This window comes from Mustela nigripes, chromosome 7 (assembly GCF_022355385.1).
Source record: "Mustela nigripes isolate SB6536 chromosome 7, MUSNIG.SB6536, whole genome shotgun sequence".
NCBI lineage: Eukaryota > Metazoa > Chordata > Mammalia > Carnivora > Mustelidae > Mustela > Mustela nigripes.
The window spans coordinates 60,575,138-60,592,698 of NC_081563.1; the positions used below are offsets into that span (position 1 = coordinate 60,575,138).

Consider the following 17,561-nt stretch of genomic DNA (forward strand, 5'->3'; position numbering starts at 1 on the left):
GCGCCGCGTGGCAGGCCCCCTCTCCACCTCCTCCTCCCGGCGTCCGCGCTGCTTTCTGGAAGCTTCGTGAAGGCGGTGGGCGCGTTCCGTTAGTCTACGGCCGGCTGGAATCCGGGTCCATCCGTCCTTCGCGAGCCCACGCAGACCCAGCCAAGTTTGCCATGCCGGAGAACGTGGCACCCCGAACCGGGGCGCCAGCCGGGACTGCCGGCGGCCGCAGCAAAAGCGCCTATCAGGACCGCGACAAGCCGGCCCAAATCCGCTTCAGCAACATCTCGGCGGCCAAAGGTATCGCTCCCTCAGTTCGACCCGAGGCCGTGCGGGGTCGAGCTTATACTCTCATCCTGAACTTGGGTTGCTAAAGCTCATTTTTCTGTTACTTGAGATAATCTAGTCCTTCCAGTCCCTCAGTTGAGGGATCTCTTATGTATTCTGCCGGTAATTCCCAGGGCCAAGTATGGAGATCTTGAGGCTGGCCCTTTTGGTCTTACACGCTCGTAATTTTTCTTCCTCGGTCGGTAATCACGCTTCAGGGGAAAGATGTCGAGGACCGCAAGCAGCCGTCCCTTGGGATCTGACACATAAGCGCTGTCGTTTAAATGCGTATGGGTTCCACTGGTGCTGGAATGTTGTTTGCAGAATATATTTTAGTTTTCAAATGTTCCTATAAAAATATTTAAAGACGCTCCTGGCGCAACTGATGAAACGAATTTGGTAAACTCCGCGCTTACGTTGGGGCGGGGCCCTTTGTACTGGGCTGTGGAGGAGACTCACCTGTTCTGATGGAGCGTGTGGAAAGCCAGGTTGTGCATTCACGTTCTCCCTGCATGTCCAGCCAAACGCAAGCAAGTCTAGAAATATGGACGATTTATTGGTGTTTTTTTGTTTTCTATAACTGTATGGTATATAATAGCAATGAAAACCCGAGTTACAGTTCTCTGTTAACCATTTCTGAGTGGCTTTGTGACCTTCGACCTTTAGCCAACCCATAAAATTGAAGAAAGTGTTCGCACTCCCCCCCCCCCCCACCCCACCGGAGTTTTGAGAATTAAGAGTAGTTGTTGAGACAGAAGAGCCTGGAAAAATGAGAACGAAGACTTAGAGATCTTAGCTGATGTATATTGAGTATTGAAATGTAGTGCGTTTTTCATTACAGTTAGAGATTAAAGTGTGAGAAGACCTGAGAGGTAAAGATTGAAAGGGTAGGATGGGGCCAAATCTTGAAGGGCCTGGAGAGCAGAGGCCACCTGAATTATCTGTGAACCTGACCTTTTTTTTTTTTAAATTTCTTTTAAGTGTAACAGAATTCATTGTTTAGACCCTGACCTTTGGCTCAGTGGGTTAAAGCCTCTGCCTTCGGCTGGTGGCATGATCCCAGGGTTCTGCTCAGCAGGGAGCCTGCTTCCTCCTCTCTCTGCCTGCCTCTCTGCCTACTTGTGATCTCTGTCAAATAAATAAATAAAATCTTAAAAAAAAAAAAAAAGAAAGAAAAGAACCTGACCTTTTTAAATGAGAACTCAGAGGGGCACAACTAGTCTTTCCAAGTCAGACAAAACCCAACAAACTTGATGGAGAAAAGTTGCTTTAGTTTAGGTGCATTTTCAGGATAATTCAGGGAGTCAGTTTTTTATTTGGATGTTATCTCAAAAGCATGCCCCCCGAAAATTGGTTGATAATGTAAAAACCATAAACACACAGAAAAGTAATACTAGTTCTAGTACTCTTCAGGAGTTCCTTTTAACAGACTCTGCTGTGTGCCATACTGTATCCTAAAAATCAGATGCTTTGGGAGATGTAAGCAGTCTGAAATCTTTTATTTTTTGGATAGGGTGTGTTTTCCTAACTTCATGTAGATGAGTGTGAGGGCATTCTTTTTTTTTTTTTTTTTTTTTTTTTAAAGATTTTATTTATTTGACAGAGGGAGATCACAAGTAGGCAGAGAGGCAGGCAGAGAGAGAGAGAGGAGGAAACAGGCTCCCTGCTGAGCAGAGAGCCCGATGCGGGACTCAATCCCAGGACCCTGAGATCATGACCTGAGCCAAAGGCAGTGGCTTAACCCACTGAGCCACCCAGGCGCCCCGTGTGAGGGCATTCTTAAAGTGAATTGGTCTATTGGTGAATCATGGCCATGGGGTCCACTAAAATCTCCTGAGAGGCTAATATTGACTGGATAATTAGGAATAGCAGTCCAAAATTATGAGACAATTAAATAGAAAATAAGTTTTAATTATAGCAAATTTTTTTTGTCCTTAAGGTCTTTATGTATTATTCATGCAGTAAAAGGAAGTATGCTGGTTGTGGAGTATAGGATGATTAGGGCACAATCTCAGCCCTGTGTATATGGGGTGAGGTGGTATGTGAGGAAGGGGAGTCTTGGGCTTCTCAAAGAAAAGGGGATTTGTCTTGGGGCGCCTGGGTGGCTCAGTGGATTAAGCCGCTGCCTTCGGCTCAGGTCATGATCTCAGGTCCTGGGATCGAGCCCCGCATCGGGCTCTTTGCTCAGCGGGAGCCTGCTTCTCTCTCTCTCTCTCTGCCTGACTCTCCGCCAACTTGTGATCTCTCTCTCTGTCAAATAAATAAATAAAATCTTTAAAAAAAAAAAAAAAGGGGGGATTTGTCTTGACTGTTCATCAACTCCAGTTTCCCTTCAGTGGACCAATAAACATTCTTAGGGAAGTTAGTAAGAGTAAGTAACTTTGGAATGGTAAACTATATACCCATCGATGTTTCATAATGTACCGATGATGACTGAAAGCTAGGGTTTTTGTTTGGGTTAAGATTTGGGGGTTTTGTTTGGGTTTATTTGGTGGCAGGGTGTGTAAAGATGGGCAACATCTTCACATCGGTGGACAAGTCTTAGCCTTCAAAAATTACACTCTGTATTTAGAGAAGACAGAATAGACAAATAAGGGGAATTATATAGTAGGAAGTCTTGCCTCTCCTGTTGCTTGTGTTCTCTTAAGGAATGGAGAAAAAATGCAGTCTCCATTTTGAGTTCATAATTACATTGTGCTTATTTTGATACTTAGAGGAAGGCTAGGTAAATCCTCAAATTTTATTCTACCATAGGCAGGGCACAAGTATTATGTACAGTGACTTTAACAACAAAAGGTGAGTGTCGTACAGTTAAAGGAATAAATTACTGGGTTTCCAGTAGATTATTATTAGACAGTGAGTTTTCTTTAATAGACAGAGTAAATGGTTGCACACCATATCCTAATAAGGACAGATGATCATTTGAGAGGAGAAATACGTTGCTTTTTTTAAAGAGGTTCTGATTTCTTCCTTCTGTTTACAGCTGTTGCTGATGCTATTAGAACAAGCCTTGGACCAAAAGGAATGGACAAAATGGTAAAAAAACAAAAACAAAAACAAAAAAAAAACAGATTATTCATTACATATTGGGTGCTGCTGTCTACACTGCAGATTCTCAATAGTGGGTTAAGATATGTTGCCTAAAGAGCAAAAAGTGCTAGAAGAGTACTTTGAGAGTTTAGAAGACTAATAGATTGCTTTGGGGTGAGCAGGACTTAAGTATAATTCATATATTTTTAATGATCTTTATACAGTGAAAGTACATACACAAAAGTTGTTATCGGTTGTGTTGTTACATGAGAAGTAGAGTAAGGCTGTAGCTATACATGCTTGAGTTCAACGTTCCTTGTTGCTGTAACTGTGGCCCTGCATGGTTCTGTGGAATTTCAGTTGTTCTGGTGTGACTGACAGGCAGCATAAAACATTGCAGTGCATTCCAGACCATCCAGTTTTGAGAAATATACCCTCTAATTCAGTGCTAATTAACATCCAAAATGAGAGAGAAACCATATGAAGGATTATCTGGATGATACACAGATGGTATTATTCTGTGTGGATGTTTTAAAATCTGTCCCTGCTAGTGAGCCTGTTTATCCTTTGTTGAAAATACTAAGACATAAGTTACTTTTTTGAATATAAGAATTGTATTTACTGTGTTGTGGTGCTTTTTGAAAATTTATGGTGTTATTTCTTTCTTTCTTCTTTTTTTTTTTTTAATTATTTTTATTAACATAAATTGTATTATTTGCCCCAGGGGTATAGGTCTGTGAATCATCAGGCCTACACATTTCACAGCACTCACAATAGCACACACCCTCCCCAATGTCCATAACCCAAACACCCCTTCCCTACTCCCCCACCCCTCAGCAACCGTCAGTTTGCTCTGTGAGATTAAGAGTCTGTTATGGTTTGTCTCCTTCCCGATCTCATCTCGTTTTGTTTTTTCCTTCTCTACCCCCCACAGCCCTCTGCCCTGCCTCCCAAATTTCTCATATCAGAGAGATCATATGATAATTGTTTTTTCTCTGATTGACTTATTTCACTCAGCATAATACCCTCTAGTTCTGTCATGTCTTTGCAAATGGCAAGATTTCATTTCTTTTGATGGCTGCATAATATTCCATTGTATATATATACACACACATCATCTTTATTCATTCATCTGTTGATGGACATCTAGGTTCTTTCCATAGTTTGACTATTATGGACATTGCTGCTATAAACATTCGGGTGCACATGCCCCTTCAGATCACTACATTTGTATCTTTAGGTTAAATATCCAGTAGCACAATTGCTGGGTCATAGGGTAGCTCTATTTTCAACTTTTTGAGGAACCTCCATGCTGTTTTCCAGAGTGGCTGCACCAGCTTGCATTCCCATCAACAGTGTAGGAAGGTTCCATGGTACCATTTCTTAATGATGGATATGAACCCAATAATGTTAGTAATTCTTCGTAGTAGTTCTGCTTTGTGTTTTGTGTGTCTAGATTTCCTTTACTTTCAAACAAATGAAAAAAATAGCTGGAGTAAAGCCAGGTGTTTCCATTTGTAAAGTTAGACTGTTGCTGCATATTTCTTAAATCACTCTAGTAATGTAAGAGAATTTGAAATTAAGCACAGTTGTAAACCAGGCAAACATAAATTAACTTATCTACCAAGAAACTTTAAAATTAATAGAGCTTTTAGGGTGTCATTGTGCTGGGTAAAGAATAATTTTTGAAATACAGCTTTTTTAAAAAAACAAAACTTGACAGATTCAAGATGGAAAAGGCGATGTGACCATTACAAATGATGGAGCCACCATTCTGAAACAAATGCAAGTGTTACATCCAGCAGCCAGAATGGTAAGTATAATTTTAGATGAGGTTGCCTTTTTTTTTTTTTTAATGTATTGCTTGATATTTGTAAACAGTTAATTTTGCTTTATTTGATCACATTGTATAAACACTGAATTCTTTTTTGTGTTAAAACAGGCATGTTTTTAGGATACATTGTGTGCCTAACATTGTGCTCTTCAGTGCAAGGTTGTAATAAAACATGAGTCTTCTTGTCCATAGGAATGTACTGAATAGTAGAGGAAGAAGAAGATAAAAACATGAAATGTCTTTAATAGTTCAGTGGGTGTTGGTTGGAAGAGAGCAGTGTAATCTTAATTGTGCACAAAATCAAGTGTCTAAAATACTGAGGTTTATTAAACAGTTACCAATCCAGCTTAAGTGTGATGATGATTTCAGTATAAGTGAGAAGTCACCATATCTGCAAAAAGAAATTCCTGTCAAAAAGTTATGTTTGATTACATAAAGGTGACTTTTAAGATGAATCAGATTAGGCTTATCCAGGGTCAATTCAGATAAACAACCAAAGGACTCCAACTGACACGTGTGTCTTCCATAATCCCGTTCTTTAGTTTCCAAGTCTACAGGGTACCTTTGGTGCAACATCATTTACACTTTATGACAGGAACTTTTAATAGCTGGGGAGAAAAAAATGTATAACCATAGATCAAAAAATCATAACAGATTCTTATAGAGAGTATATGAGCAAAATTTTGCAAGTCACAAATATATCAATCATTTTAAAATGAAACTTAAAAATAAAATGAAATCCAAGAAGTCAAGAATTTTATTGAGGGACGCCTGGGTGGCTCAGTGGGTTAAAGCCTCTTGCCTTCGGCTCTCGTCATGATCCCAGGGTCCTGGAATCGAGCCCTGCATCGGGCTCTCTGCTCAGCAGGGAGCCTGCTTCCTCCTCTCTCTCTCTGCCTTCCTCTCTGCCTGCTTGTGGATCTCTATCAGTCAAATAAATAAATAAATAATTTTGAAAAAAAAATTATATTGAGTTTTACAGTGTTGATAATAATCACATTGTTTTTGACACTGATATGAAGGCTATTCATTTATATTTCACTTAGATGTTATTGGGTCCTTACCTTTCTCACTGAGCAACTTAGCATGTTCTGTTTACTTAGCTGGTGGAGCTGTCTAAGGCACAAGATATAGAAGCAGGAGATGGTACCACATCAGTAGTCATCATTGCTGGCTCTCTCTTAGATTCCTGTACCAAGCTTCTTCAAAAAGGTAGGTGGGACATAGGACATGTTTTATTACTAAACAAAGGCCAAAAGTTAGTAATAGATTTGGTATTTGATTTGGAATAACTAATTTTGTTAGGAATTTTTAGGCTAAATTTTGCTGTGTTTATTATATGAATAAGAACATTGTTTCTTTTTGTTCATTTTTTTTTTTCCTCAACCAGCCTTCATTTTGAATGGAACTTGATAAAATTTTTGCTTTTCTAAAATAAGGTGTGGTGGCGGTACTGATCTTAGATTCTAGATGAGAATGAAGATTTGGGAAAGGTAGTATAGTTTCTTCTGGTAAATACTGCTTAATCATAGTGGAGACTCTCCAGTCACTTACTCTATTTATAACATAGATTTGTGGTTTTGAAAGGTGTAAATATCGCATGAGTGCAGAATTGACTGCCAGATTAATGGAAATAAGTTATTTGCCATAATAGCAGTTAAGGTTGTTCAGACTGTTTTATTTATAACTGAAGCCTAAGTTAATAGAGATCATTTTAAAAATTATGACTACTCTGAAATTATAATAAATAAAAAATCTTAAGGGGTGTCATATGTAGTTTATGTGTTGTAATAACTAAATTTTAACAAATGACAGGGATTCATCCAACCATCATTTCTGAGTCATTCCAGAAGGCTTTGGAAAAGGGTATAGAAATCTTGACTGACATGTCTCGACCTGTGGAACTGAGTGACAGAGAAACCTTATTAAATAGTGCTACCACGTCCCTGAACTCAAAGGTGAGACCAGTACTAAGGGATCATTTTAAAATTACTTTTTAAAGCTTGTTAAGAATTGTAACTCTTAGGTTGTGATTTTTGATGCTCTGCAGTCCATAAACGTAAGGTCTGGAGTGTCTGGGTAATTGAGGTTATTTGTACAACTGAATTAGTTAATGTCAAATCTCTTCCTTCAGGGCTGTCAGATAAACTGTACGTCCATGTTATAGACAGGAAAATAGATCTAGTGAAGTTAAGTAACTAATCCCAAGACTTATTAGTAAGGGATAAGTGGAGATTGGAACCCAGGACAGGTTTGCCCATCCGTGGTCCCTCTTAACTTATAACCAGTGCTGCTGTTTTAGTTTTCAAGTGTAAAGCATTGATTTTTTTTTTTTTTTAATTTCCTGCAAACTTAATGTTCTTGTCTTCTGTCATGTCCTGTGTCCCCCACCCTCATTTTTTTTTCATCAGCATTATTTTGATACATTCATCTTTCAGTGAGCTGGATAGTGTTAGTGACATACATGATGACTGTTGAATGTCCTCAGACCTAATATGGACAGAATAGCAGGGTCACAGAGTCTAGACTGCTTGGTTTATTGCTGGGCTCATCACTTGACTAAGCTGTGTGACTCTGAATTTCTTCATCTGAAGATTGATCGGGTATATAAACATAAAGGGCTAAGACCATTGTCTCACATACAGTAAGTTCTTAGTAAAACGTTAGCCAGAAGTTATTTTTATTAGTCCCTCAGTATTATGTGTGCACATATAGAGCATTTGCTCACAGATTGATTTTAGGTAAAAAACATCTACATACAATTTGATTTTTGGATTTTCTAGAGCTACTAATCTAGACAGTCCCATCTAATAGGTTAATTAAGTAGGAAAAGAAGTCTACATATTTTGTGCCCTACATATTTTGTGATGGACAGCTGAGTGGAGAAGACAGTTGGGAATGTTGTGTCATGTTCCCATTCTCCCTGTCACCCCAAAAAAGTGGTTAAGATTTCTTCTTGAAGATCTTAGTTATTAAAGAACCAGGATTTTGTGTGTGTGTGTGAAAGTGACTGTATTTAATTTTTTAAATTCTAGGTTGTCTCTCAGTATTCAAGTCTGCTTTCTCCAATGAGTGTAAATGCAGTGATGAAAGTGATTGATCCAGCCACAGCTACTAGTGTAGATCTTAGAGACATTAAAATTGTTAAGAAACTTGGGTAAGCATTTCTAATTACGATTTTAGTAAAAATTAAAGGGACACCTGGGTGGCTTAATCAATTAAGCCTCTACCTTCAGCTCAGGTCATGATCCCAGGGTACTGGGATCAGGTCCTGCATCAGGCTCCTGCTTCTCCCTCTGCCTGCCATTCCCCCTGCTTGTGTGCTCTCTCTGTCTCTGACAAATAAATTATTTTTAAAAATTAAGAACTTTTATTAATGTGGGAATCTCAAGAATTTGTTTATATTCTGTTATGATGGCAAGGTATTAGTGTGATCAAAGAATTTTAGGAATTGGGGCAGTAATAAATGTGAGACCGACTTGTATTTTATTGGACTTAAGATTTTTAATCTGTTAGCAACCTATTAAACTCACAGATTTCCACCCTTTGTTAACTGTGTCCTCTTTGTTTCCTTTTTCCTTAGTGGCACAATTGATGACTGTGAGCTGGTGGAAGGGCTGGTACTTACTCAAAAGGTGGCAAATTCTGGCATAACCAGAGTTGAAAAGGCTAAGATTGGACTTATTCAATTTTGTTTATCTGCTCCCAAAACAGATGTAAGTAAAGCAAATGAAATTAGTTCCCTATGTATGTAACTTTCTAATAGTTTGGATTGTGTTCAATATTCTAAAAATACAGTATAGTGATACTAGTGGTAAAGATCATAAATTCTGAAAGAATTAATAGAATTGAGACAAAAGGGGAAATTATTAGATGCCAGACATGACAGATCAGGCTGTCATTGAAATTGAGCGTTGACTCATAGATGAAGGCAAGGAACAGTAGGGGCACTATGTATGAAATAATAAAATTAGGTTATTTAAAAGTTACAGAGTAAGTGGAATTTCCAGTTTCTTTGTAGGTTTCTGAGAAACACCATCCATCCTGTAGCAGCAGACAGATCTTTTGTCCTATATTTACACAAATGAAAGTTGAAACCAGCTATTTATACTCTAAAGAAATATTTTTTAAGGTATTTTCTTATCTTGGGGCGCCTGGATGGCTCAGTGGTTTGGGCTGCTGCCTTCGGCTCAGGTCATGATCTCAGGGTCCTGGGATCGAGTCCCGCATCGGGCTCTCTGCTCCGCTGGAAACCTGCTTCCCTCTCTCTCTCTCTCTCTCTCTCTGCCTGCCTCTCTGCCTACTTGTGATCTCTGTCTGTCAAATAAATAAATAAAATCTTTAAAAAAAAAAAAAAAGGTATTTTCTTATCTTTTGATCGTAAGTGCTTTTTCCAAAAGGGAGTGGTTGATCTTGTCATTTCACTCAGATTTGCTCTTGTTTTACATTGTATTGGCATATAGGTTTCCTGTTGAGTCATGTGTTTCCCAAACATTAAACCCATAGAAAAATTAATGTTGTTTTATACACATTTAATTAATAAGATTTGTCCCTCATACCACCTTTTAGCATACCAGTTTTTCTAACAAGCCATAGAGTTAAAAGGATACAACTGAAATTTCAGTAATGCATATCTTTCTATGAAAAAAATTGACATATTCAGGAACAAGGATAACCATTTTAAAATTACCAAAGTGTACTTGCAAAAAATATAAATAATACAACAAGGTGTATAGATGAAAGTTAAAGACCTGAGTTACCGTTGGTATATATATTCATTTTCCTAGACCTTTTCTATGTATGCCTGTAATTTATTGTTAGGCTTGGTTTTGGTTGAATTTATTATGATACCTAGTATTTTCATTAAAAATCTGTCCTTTTGAGGGGCGCCTGGGTGGCTCAGTGGGTTAAAGCCTCTGCCTTTGGCTCAAGTCATGATCTCGGGTCCTAGGATCGAGCCCTGCGTCGGGCTCTCTGCTCAGTGGGAAGCCTGCTTACTCCTCTCTGCCTGCCTCTCTGCCTAGTTGTGATCTCTGTCTGTCAAATAAATAAATAAAATCTTAAAACAAAACAAAAAAGCCTTTCTAGAAAAAAGAAAAAATCTGTCCTTTTGGGACACCTGGGTGGCTCAATTGGCTAAGCAGCTGCCTTTGGCTCAGGTCATGATCCCAGCGTCCTGGGATTAAGTCCCACATCGGGCTCCTTGCTCAGCAGGGAGCCTGCTTCTCCCTCTGCCTCTGCCTGCCATTCTGTCTGCCTGTGCGCTCTCTCTCTCTCTCTCTCTCTCTCTGACAAATAAATAAAATCTTTAAAAAAAAAAAAAAAAAAGCTGTCCTTTTCACTTAAAAACTTTTTTAAACACCAAAAAAAAAAAAACCCACAAAACTCTTAGAGCACAATTTATTAATGCGATGTTCTTTTTTCTCAACAGATGGATAATCAAATAGTAGTTTCTGACTATGTCCAGATGGACCGAGTGCTGCGGGAGGAGAGAGCCTATATTCTCAATTTAGTGAAGCAAATTAAAAAAACAGGATGTAATGTCCTTCTCATACAGAAGTCTATTCTGAGGTGTGGAAGCTATTTATTTTGTTGAGCTTTGAATGACAAGTTTATTTTAGCAAATTTTTTTTAAGCAGTTTTTTAAGAAACATTTGGAGTGGGTAGATCACTAGAAATCTAGAATGAATCTGCATTTTGGGACATTGCATTGTGATAAATCCTCTAAAGTGGGTTCTCTTTGCACTGTGATGATTTAACTGTGTGGGTTATATAGTTGACCCTTGAGCAACTCAGGTTTGAACTATGTGGGTCCACTTAAATGTGGATTTTTTTTTTTTTTTTTTACAGTACTGTAAATGTATTTTCCTTGTGGTTTTTAAGTTCTCTTTAAGTAATATCTGCACCCAGCATGGGGCTTGGAACTCATGACGCTTAGATTAAGAGCTGCATATTTCAACTAAGCCAGCTAGCCACTCCTCCTTACGGTTTTCTTAACATTTTCTTTTCTCTAGCTTTATTGTAAGAATACAGCATATTGGCTAGCTAGGCTTTCTATAAGGCTTTGGTTAGCAGGGTATTAGTAGTCAAGTTTTGGGGAAGTCAGGAGTTACATGCATATTTTTTACTGGAGAGGGGGAGTTGGTGCCTCTAATTCTCATTGTTCCAGGGTCAACTGTATGTTCTTTCTAGACCAAGATCCTAAATATCGAGCAAATGGAATGCTTTGTTTTTGATACATTTGGTTTAGAATTGCTTAGCTAGCTAAAAGAGGCATTTATTTAAAGGTCCATGGAATTGCTTGCCTTGAAATTTAGAAGTTCTTTTGAGGAGATTGCAAGAGATAGCTCATGGAACAAAGGAATTTTCCAAAGTTTGAACTGATCCCTTTTATTTCCTTCAGTATTTTATTCTAATAAGTAGATGTAGTCCCTTGTACTCTATTAACAAATGTTATGCCAGGAAATACGAGGGATGAATATTTTATATAGAAACCTTGATGAAGGGCGCCTGGGTGGCTCAGTGGGTTAAGCCGCTGCCTTCGGCTCAGGTCATGATCTCAGGGTCCTGGGATCGAGTCCCGCATCGGGCTCTCTGCTCAGCAGGGAGCCTGCTTCCTTCTCTCTCTCTCTCTGCCTGCCTCTCAGTGTACTTGTAATTTCTCTCTGTCAAATAAATAAATAAAATCTTTAAAAAAAAAAAAAAAAAAAAAAAAAAAAAAAAAAAAGAAACCTTGATGAAGAGTTTGATTACCTGGTTCTCCTACCAAGTCCTATCATAGGTGATAACCTTAAGTAAACTTCTCAAAATTTTAGTTAGTTAACTTATCTGTAGAAAAGGGATCAGAATATCCACCCTTCCAGTGTCACGGGGTTGTCAGGAGCTTTGTTCAGGTAATTTGTGAGAAAGCGTAAATTTATGGAGTCTTAAATTAATCATACGTCTAAATTCATCAAATATCAATAAAGTTTCAATTATCAAAGATACATTCATTTAGTATTAAAAACTATGACAGTAATTACCTTTTATTGTATTCTTTACAAATAGTGTTGCCTGGGGTACATTTTAATATGATCCATTGGAAATCTTCAAAGAGTTTTGAGCTCATAAACTTGGTCAACTAAATTTAAAGCGTCTTCCTATACTAATTGAGTTATTAATCATTTAAACAGTAATGATGAAACTGTGAAAACACAGTTTAACAGTATATTTTTTAAATCTAGCATTGGCCTAATCACTGGTTTTGTGTTTTAGAGATGCTCTTAGTGATCTTGCATTACATTTCCTGAACAAAATGAAGATTATGGTGGTTAAGGATATTGAAAGAGAAGACATCGAATTCATTTGTAAGGTAAAATATTTGTAGCTTCTGTGTGAAAATATCTGGTAATCAAATGTCTTAATTTGTGGGTTTGATATTTTTCCCAGACAATTGGAACCAAGCCAGTTGCTCATATTGACCAATTTACTGCCGACATGTTGGGATCAGCTGAGTTAGCTGAGGAGGTCAATTTAAATGGTTCTGGCAAACTACTCAAGGTAACAGTATTATTATAATACAGGTTTTAGTTACCTGGGTTTGTTTTTGTTTGTTTTAACCCTTATTTCTGTACCTAACTTGGAGTGTATTTACTATAGATTACAGGCTGTACAAGCCCTGGAAAAACAGTAACAATTGTTGTCCGTGGATCTAACAAATTGGTGATTGAAGAAGCTGAGCGCTCCATTCATGATGCCCTGTGTGTTATTCGCTGTTTAGTGAAGAAGAGGTAATACATCACTAACATTTTGAATGTTAACATTTCTATTTTGACTATTTTTAAGGTATAAATAGTAAGTTATTAAAAATAGCTTTTTGTTGGATAAAAAAAGCTAAAAATGTATTTGTGAATTTCAGAGCTCTTATTGCAGGCGGTGGTGCTCCGGAGATAGAATTGGCCCTACGGTTAACTGAATATTCACGAACATTGAGTGGCATGGAATCCTACTGCGTTCGTGCTTTTGCAGATGCTATGGAAGTCATTCCATCTACACTAGCTGAAAATGCTGGCCTGAATCCCATTTCTACAGTAACAGAACTGAGAAACCGGCATGCCCAAGGAGAAAAAACTACCGGTATTAATGTCCGAAAGGTAATAATTTTGTCTTTAATTATTACAGAAAATATTGATTAAAATGTTAACAACTTCATAATTGTCTATTGAAAAACTTGTTTGTTTGGGTTTTTTTGGTGGACAGCAAAGCAAGATTTATTGAGCAGTTGTAAAGTTTATTGAAAGATAGAGTACAGAGCTCACAGAGAGAGGACCCGAGAGGGTTGCCTGGATCAAAAGCTTTTTAATTGAAAGTAATCTTTTGGGGGAGCTGGGTGGCTCAGTCAATTAAATGTCTGACCCTTGATTTGGACTCAAGGCATGGTCTCAGAGTTGTGGGGTCAGACTCCCTGCTCAGTGGGGTGGTTGCTCAAGATTCCCTCTCCCTCTGCCCACCATGCTTACTCACTCTCAGGTAAATAAATCTTCTTTTGAAAAAAGTAATCTTGGGTTTAGGGGCACCTGGCTGGCTCAATTGGAAAAGCATATGACTCTTGATCTTCATGTTGTGAATTCAAAGCCCTGCATTATGTGCAGAGATTACTTTAAAAAAAAAAAAAGTAATCTAAGATCCAAGTATAAGAACCGCAGGTCAACTAATTTATGCCAGTGAATAAGAATGAAGAGGATGTTTTCAGTGAAAAGTAGTATTTGTTCATTACTCTGCTACTTATTGATTGTGTAACTCTTAGTGAGTTACTTAGTCTGTGCTTCAGTTTCCTTAGTTGTAAAAACGGGGACAATTAATAGTTCCCTCAAAGGCCTGTTGTGAGGATTAAATGTATTTACCAGGGGGCGCCTGGGTGGCTCAGTGGGTTAAAGCCTCTGCCTTGGGCTCCGGTCATGATCCCAGGGTGCTGGGATCAAGCCCCGAATCGGGCTCTCTGCTCAGTAAGGAGCCTCCTTCCCTTCCTTTCTCTCTGCCTACTTGTGATCTCTGTCTGTCAAATAAATAAATAAAATCTTTAAAATAAATAAATAAATGAATGCATTGCCAACTAGGAGGGTCTTACTAAGTTGCCTGGGATAGAGTAAACATTACATAAATATTAATTGTTGCTGCTTTTGTGACCAGTAGCCTAGTATAGTTGTGTGGCATAAACACAACAGTAATAATCTTCCCTTTTGTATTAGTGTTTTATTAATATCTCTATTGAAGAGACAAATAATATGTAATGGAAAATTACAATCCAAGGATAAATAGATTTATTTATTGATTTATTTAAAATAATACCAAACTCCAAAGGAGAAGGGCATTGCCTGGTTAGGGAAAGCTTTATGAAGGTGCAACTTTGGTAGGAGAGGAGAAAATTTCAGATGGGGAAACAAATGTTTTATAGGTGAAAGGAACCAAGAAATTACTTGTTTTGTCTAGAGGGTTATATGCTGGTCATATAGTGGACTTTAAGGTTGGAAAAGCTCCCATAAGAGCTAGAATGAGAAGGCCTTTTGAGTATTGGGGCAGTTGTGGAGGAGTTTTATTTTGCTTTTATTCCAGTAGTTGGGAACTACTAATTTTTTTTTAACCAAGAGACTAAGATGATAAAGTATTTTTCGGAGGGAAGACTGGAGGCATGGTTACCTGTTACGGCCATCATCACATAATGCAGCAATCCCGAGAGAAGGGAGACTGAGAATAGTTGCAGTAACAATTTAAAAGTGGGATTTGAGGGAGATGTAAAGGCAGGGCAGACCAGCCTTGGCCATATTCAGAATTAGGGTTCAGGAATTATTTGAGCATTAAAGATCTTGGAATTTTTAATGGGTATAATTACCTAATTTTGCCTGGGTATTTTTAAGTTAAAAATAGTTAGGAGTTGTTGGGGCACCTGGATGTCATTGGACGTCTCCCAGGGTCCTGCTCAGCGAGGAGCCTGCTTCTCCCTCTCCAACTCCCCCCTGCTTTTGTTCCCTCTCTTGCTGTCTCTCTGTTAAATAAAATCTTTTTTTTTTTTCCCCTCAAGATAAATGGAGTTGTTTGGGGTCTAGGATTGGGGGAATCCAGAATTCCCCCAAAACTAAAAATACAGTTTTTCCAAATTTTCGTTAAATAGAACATTCAGTATAGAGAAGAGCTTAAATAGAGTATTTTACTTTTGACTAGAACAAGGGAAAACTAGGTTCGAAAGGCCTTGTGTCATACTGGTAGCAGTGTAATTGGTGAGGTATGTAATCACAGACACTAAAAGCAATTTGTGCTATTTGGCAGGGTGGTATTTCCAACATTTTGGAGGAACTGGTTGTCCAGCCTTTGTTGGTTTCAGTCAGTGCACTGACTCTAGCAACTGAAACTGTCCGGAGCATTCTGAAAATTGATGATGTGGTAAGTATAAATAGATTATGAATTTCCCTACAGGGTCAAAAAGGTATATTTTTTAAAGAGTTTTGGGAGGGGAACAGGGTGGTACATGTTACTTTGTTGGTCATCAAGGTGATAACAACAGTTCATATTTTTACAGTCATTTCTTGTGAAAATGGGATTTGGTAATGGGCAGTTTGGTAATTGCACGAAATTTCTTTGATCATTAAAATTCTGTTATTATAAGTTGTGGAACTCAGGTTTTTTTCTTACCAGGTAAACACTCGGTAATTGGATGAACACTGGCCGACTGGCACCACTGTGGTCCCTAAATTGCTTCTGGAGTGGAAGATCACCTTGGTGTTCCTTGCTGTTTGGAAGATTGTTTCCTTTGTGAATTCCTGGGCCTGGTCTTCCAATGGCACTTGCTTAAAATTGTATTGACAAAACTTAATTAAAATATTAAATGTTTTGTTTCAAAAAGCAGATTAATTTATTGGCTCTTCCCTCCCAACATTCAGTTACTTCTCATATTGTTGAAAAAGCTATGCAAGAAGAGAAAAAAATGAGTTCATATTTGCCTGTTGACTTTAAGTCTCAGTTCTGTGTGCTTTAAGTTTTGTGGGTTTTGTTTTTTTGTTTTTAAACAGAAGTATTGAGAAATTTTAAATGGCCCAATATGCTCATCTCCCTGATAAATGAACAGATAGGGGTGCCTGGGTGGCTCAGTCATTAAGTGTGCCCCTGTAGTGTTAACTTTTAAAATAGCATATCAGAGTGATACATGCTATTCTTTAAACTTTTATGAAATTTTTCTTAATAAAAAATTAAGGGTTAGGAATAAATAACACTCGAGGAAAAAAAACAAACATGCAAAATCTCTGCCCCACTGGGGCACAAAACAATCCTCTATATTTACAGATACCTAATGATACAGTTGGAAAGTATATAAAACAGAAATGGTTCAGTTGGTTCAGTCTGACTGGCTAATATGATCTCAGGGTTGTGAGATGGAGCCCTCCTCCTACCACATTACTTTGCAATGACACCTGCAACTTAAAATATTTGACAGAGAGGGAATACAAGCAGGGGGAGTGGGAGAGAGAAGCTGAGCAGTATGTATGCCATAATGTCAATAATTAAGTGTATAGATTGGTACATCAATTCACTGTTAAGCTACACTCATCCACATCAGGTGTTAAAACAGGACCATGGGGGGCGCCTGGGTGGCTCAGTGGTTTGGGCTGCTGCCTTCGGCTTGGGTCATGATCTCAGGGTCCTGGGATCGAGCCCCGCATCGGGCTCTCTGCTCCGCGGGAAGCCTGCTTCTTTCTCTCTCTCTCTCTCTCTCTCTCTCTCTCTGCCTGCCTCTCTGCGTTACTTGTGATCTCTGTCAAATAAATAAATAAAATCTTTAAAAAAAAAAAAAAAACAGGACCATGGGATCATAACCTGAGTGTTGCGCCCTTAACTACATTTCTCGAAGTCCTATGGTTTCTCTCGCATCATTCTGTGTTATCATGGATTTAGGTGTTAGTGAATGAAAGCTTGTCTGCTCTTCTACACAGACACACGATGTGTCTTTCCTCAAACTCATTCCTTCTGATCTTCAATTTGTGGTGCTTCAGCATGTAGGCCTGTCTTGTTTTAGGGTCAGGCTTACACCGAATCCCAAGAGGGCCACCTGTAGCCACAGAACCATCTGCATGTGAATAACTACAAGTCCCTACTCTGGTCACTTAAGGCACCCATACCTCATGAACTTCTGGTTCTGGCTTCTGCTCAGAATCGAGCCAGTATTTGTTCCAGTAGGCAAAGCAAGTCTCAGCCAAAAGAAAGAACAGCCTGAAGGAGGTGGGGAAATGGATCTTGCAGGTTCTCACACTCCAGCCCCGTGACCAAGAAAGGCTTGTTAAGAAGGGCTCATGGGTGCTTGGCTGGCTCAGTCAGAACAGCATATGACTAGATCTCAGTCCTCTGAGTTCAGTCT

General features: G+C 38.6%; 1 protein-coding gene across 1 annotated transcript; it reads left to right on the top strand.

Annotated features, from left to right (window-relative positions):
* CCT4 (chaperonin containing TCP1 subunit 4) lies at positions 1–16,059 on the top strand. Its single transcript, XM_059406004.1, has 14 exons — positions 1–288; positions 3,299–3,351; positions 5,069–5,158; positions 6,283–6,391; positions 6,995–7,137; positions 8,215–8,336; positions 8,763–8,895; positions 10,611–10,750; positions 12,434–12,530; positions 12,608–12,718; positions 12,818–12,948; positions 13,077–13,311; positions 15,482–15,595; positions 15,848–16,059. The coding sequence occupies exons 1-14, from the start codon at positions 162–164 to the stop codon at positions 15,860–15,862; spliced, it is 1,620 nt and encodes a 539-aa protein (XP_059261987.1). The 5' UTR covers positions 1–161; the 3' UTR covers positions 15,863–16,059.
* Positions 16,060–17,561: the final 1,502 nt, after the last annotated feature.

Coding starts and splice junctions, on each gene's coding strand:
- CCT4 (XM_059406004.1), top strand. CDS start 162: ATGCCGGAGAACGTGGCACCCCGAACCGGGGCGCCAGCCGGGACTGCC. Junction 6,392..6,994: donor TACCAAGCTTCTTCAAAAAG/GTAGGTGGGACA, acceptor AACAAATGACAG/GGATTCATCCAACCATCATT. Junction 12,719..12,817: donor GTTCTGGCAAACTACTCAAG/GTAACAGTATTA, acceptor TATTTACTATAG/ATTACAGGCTGTACAAGCCC.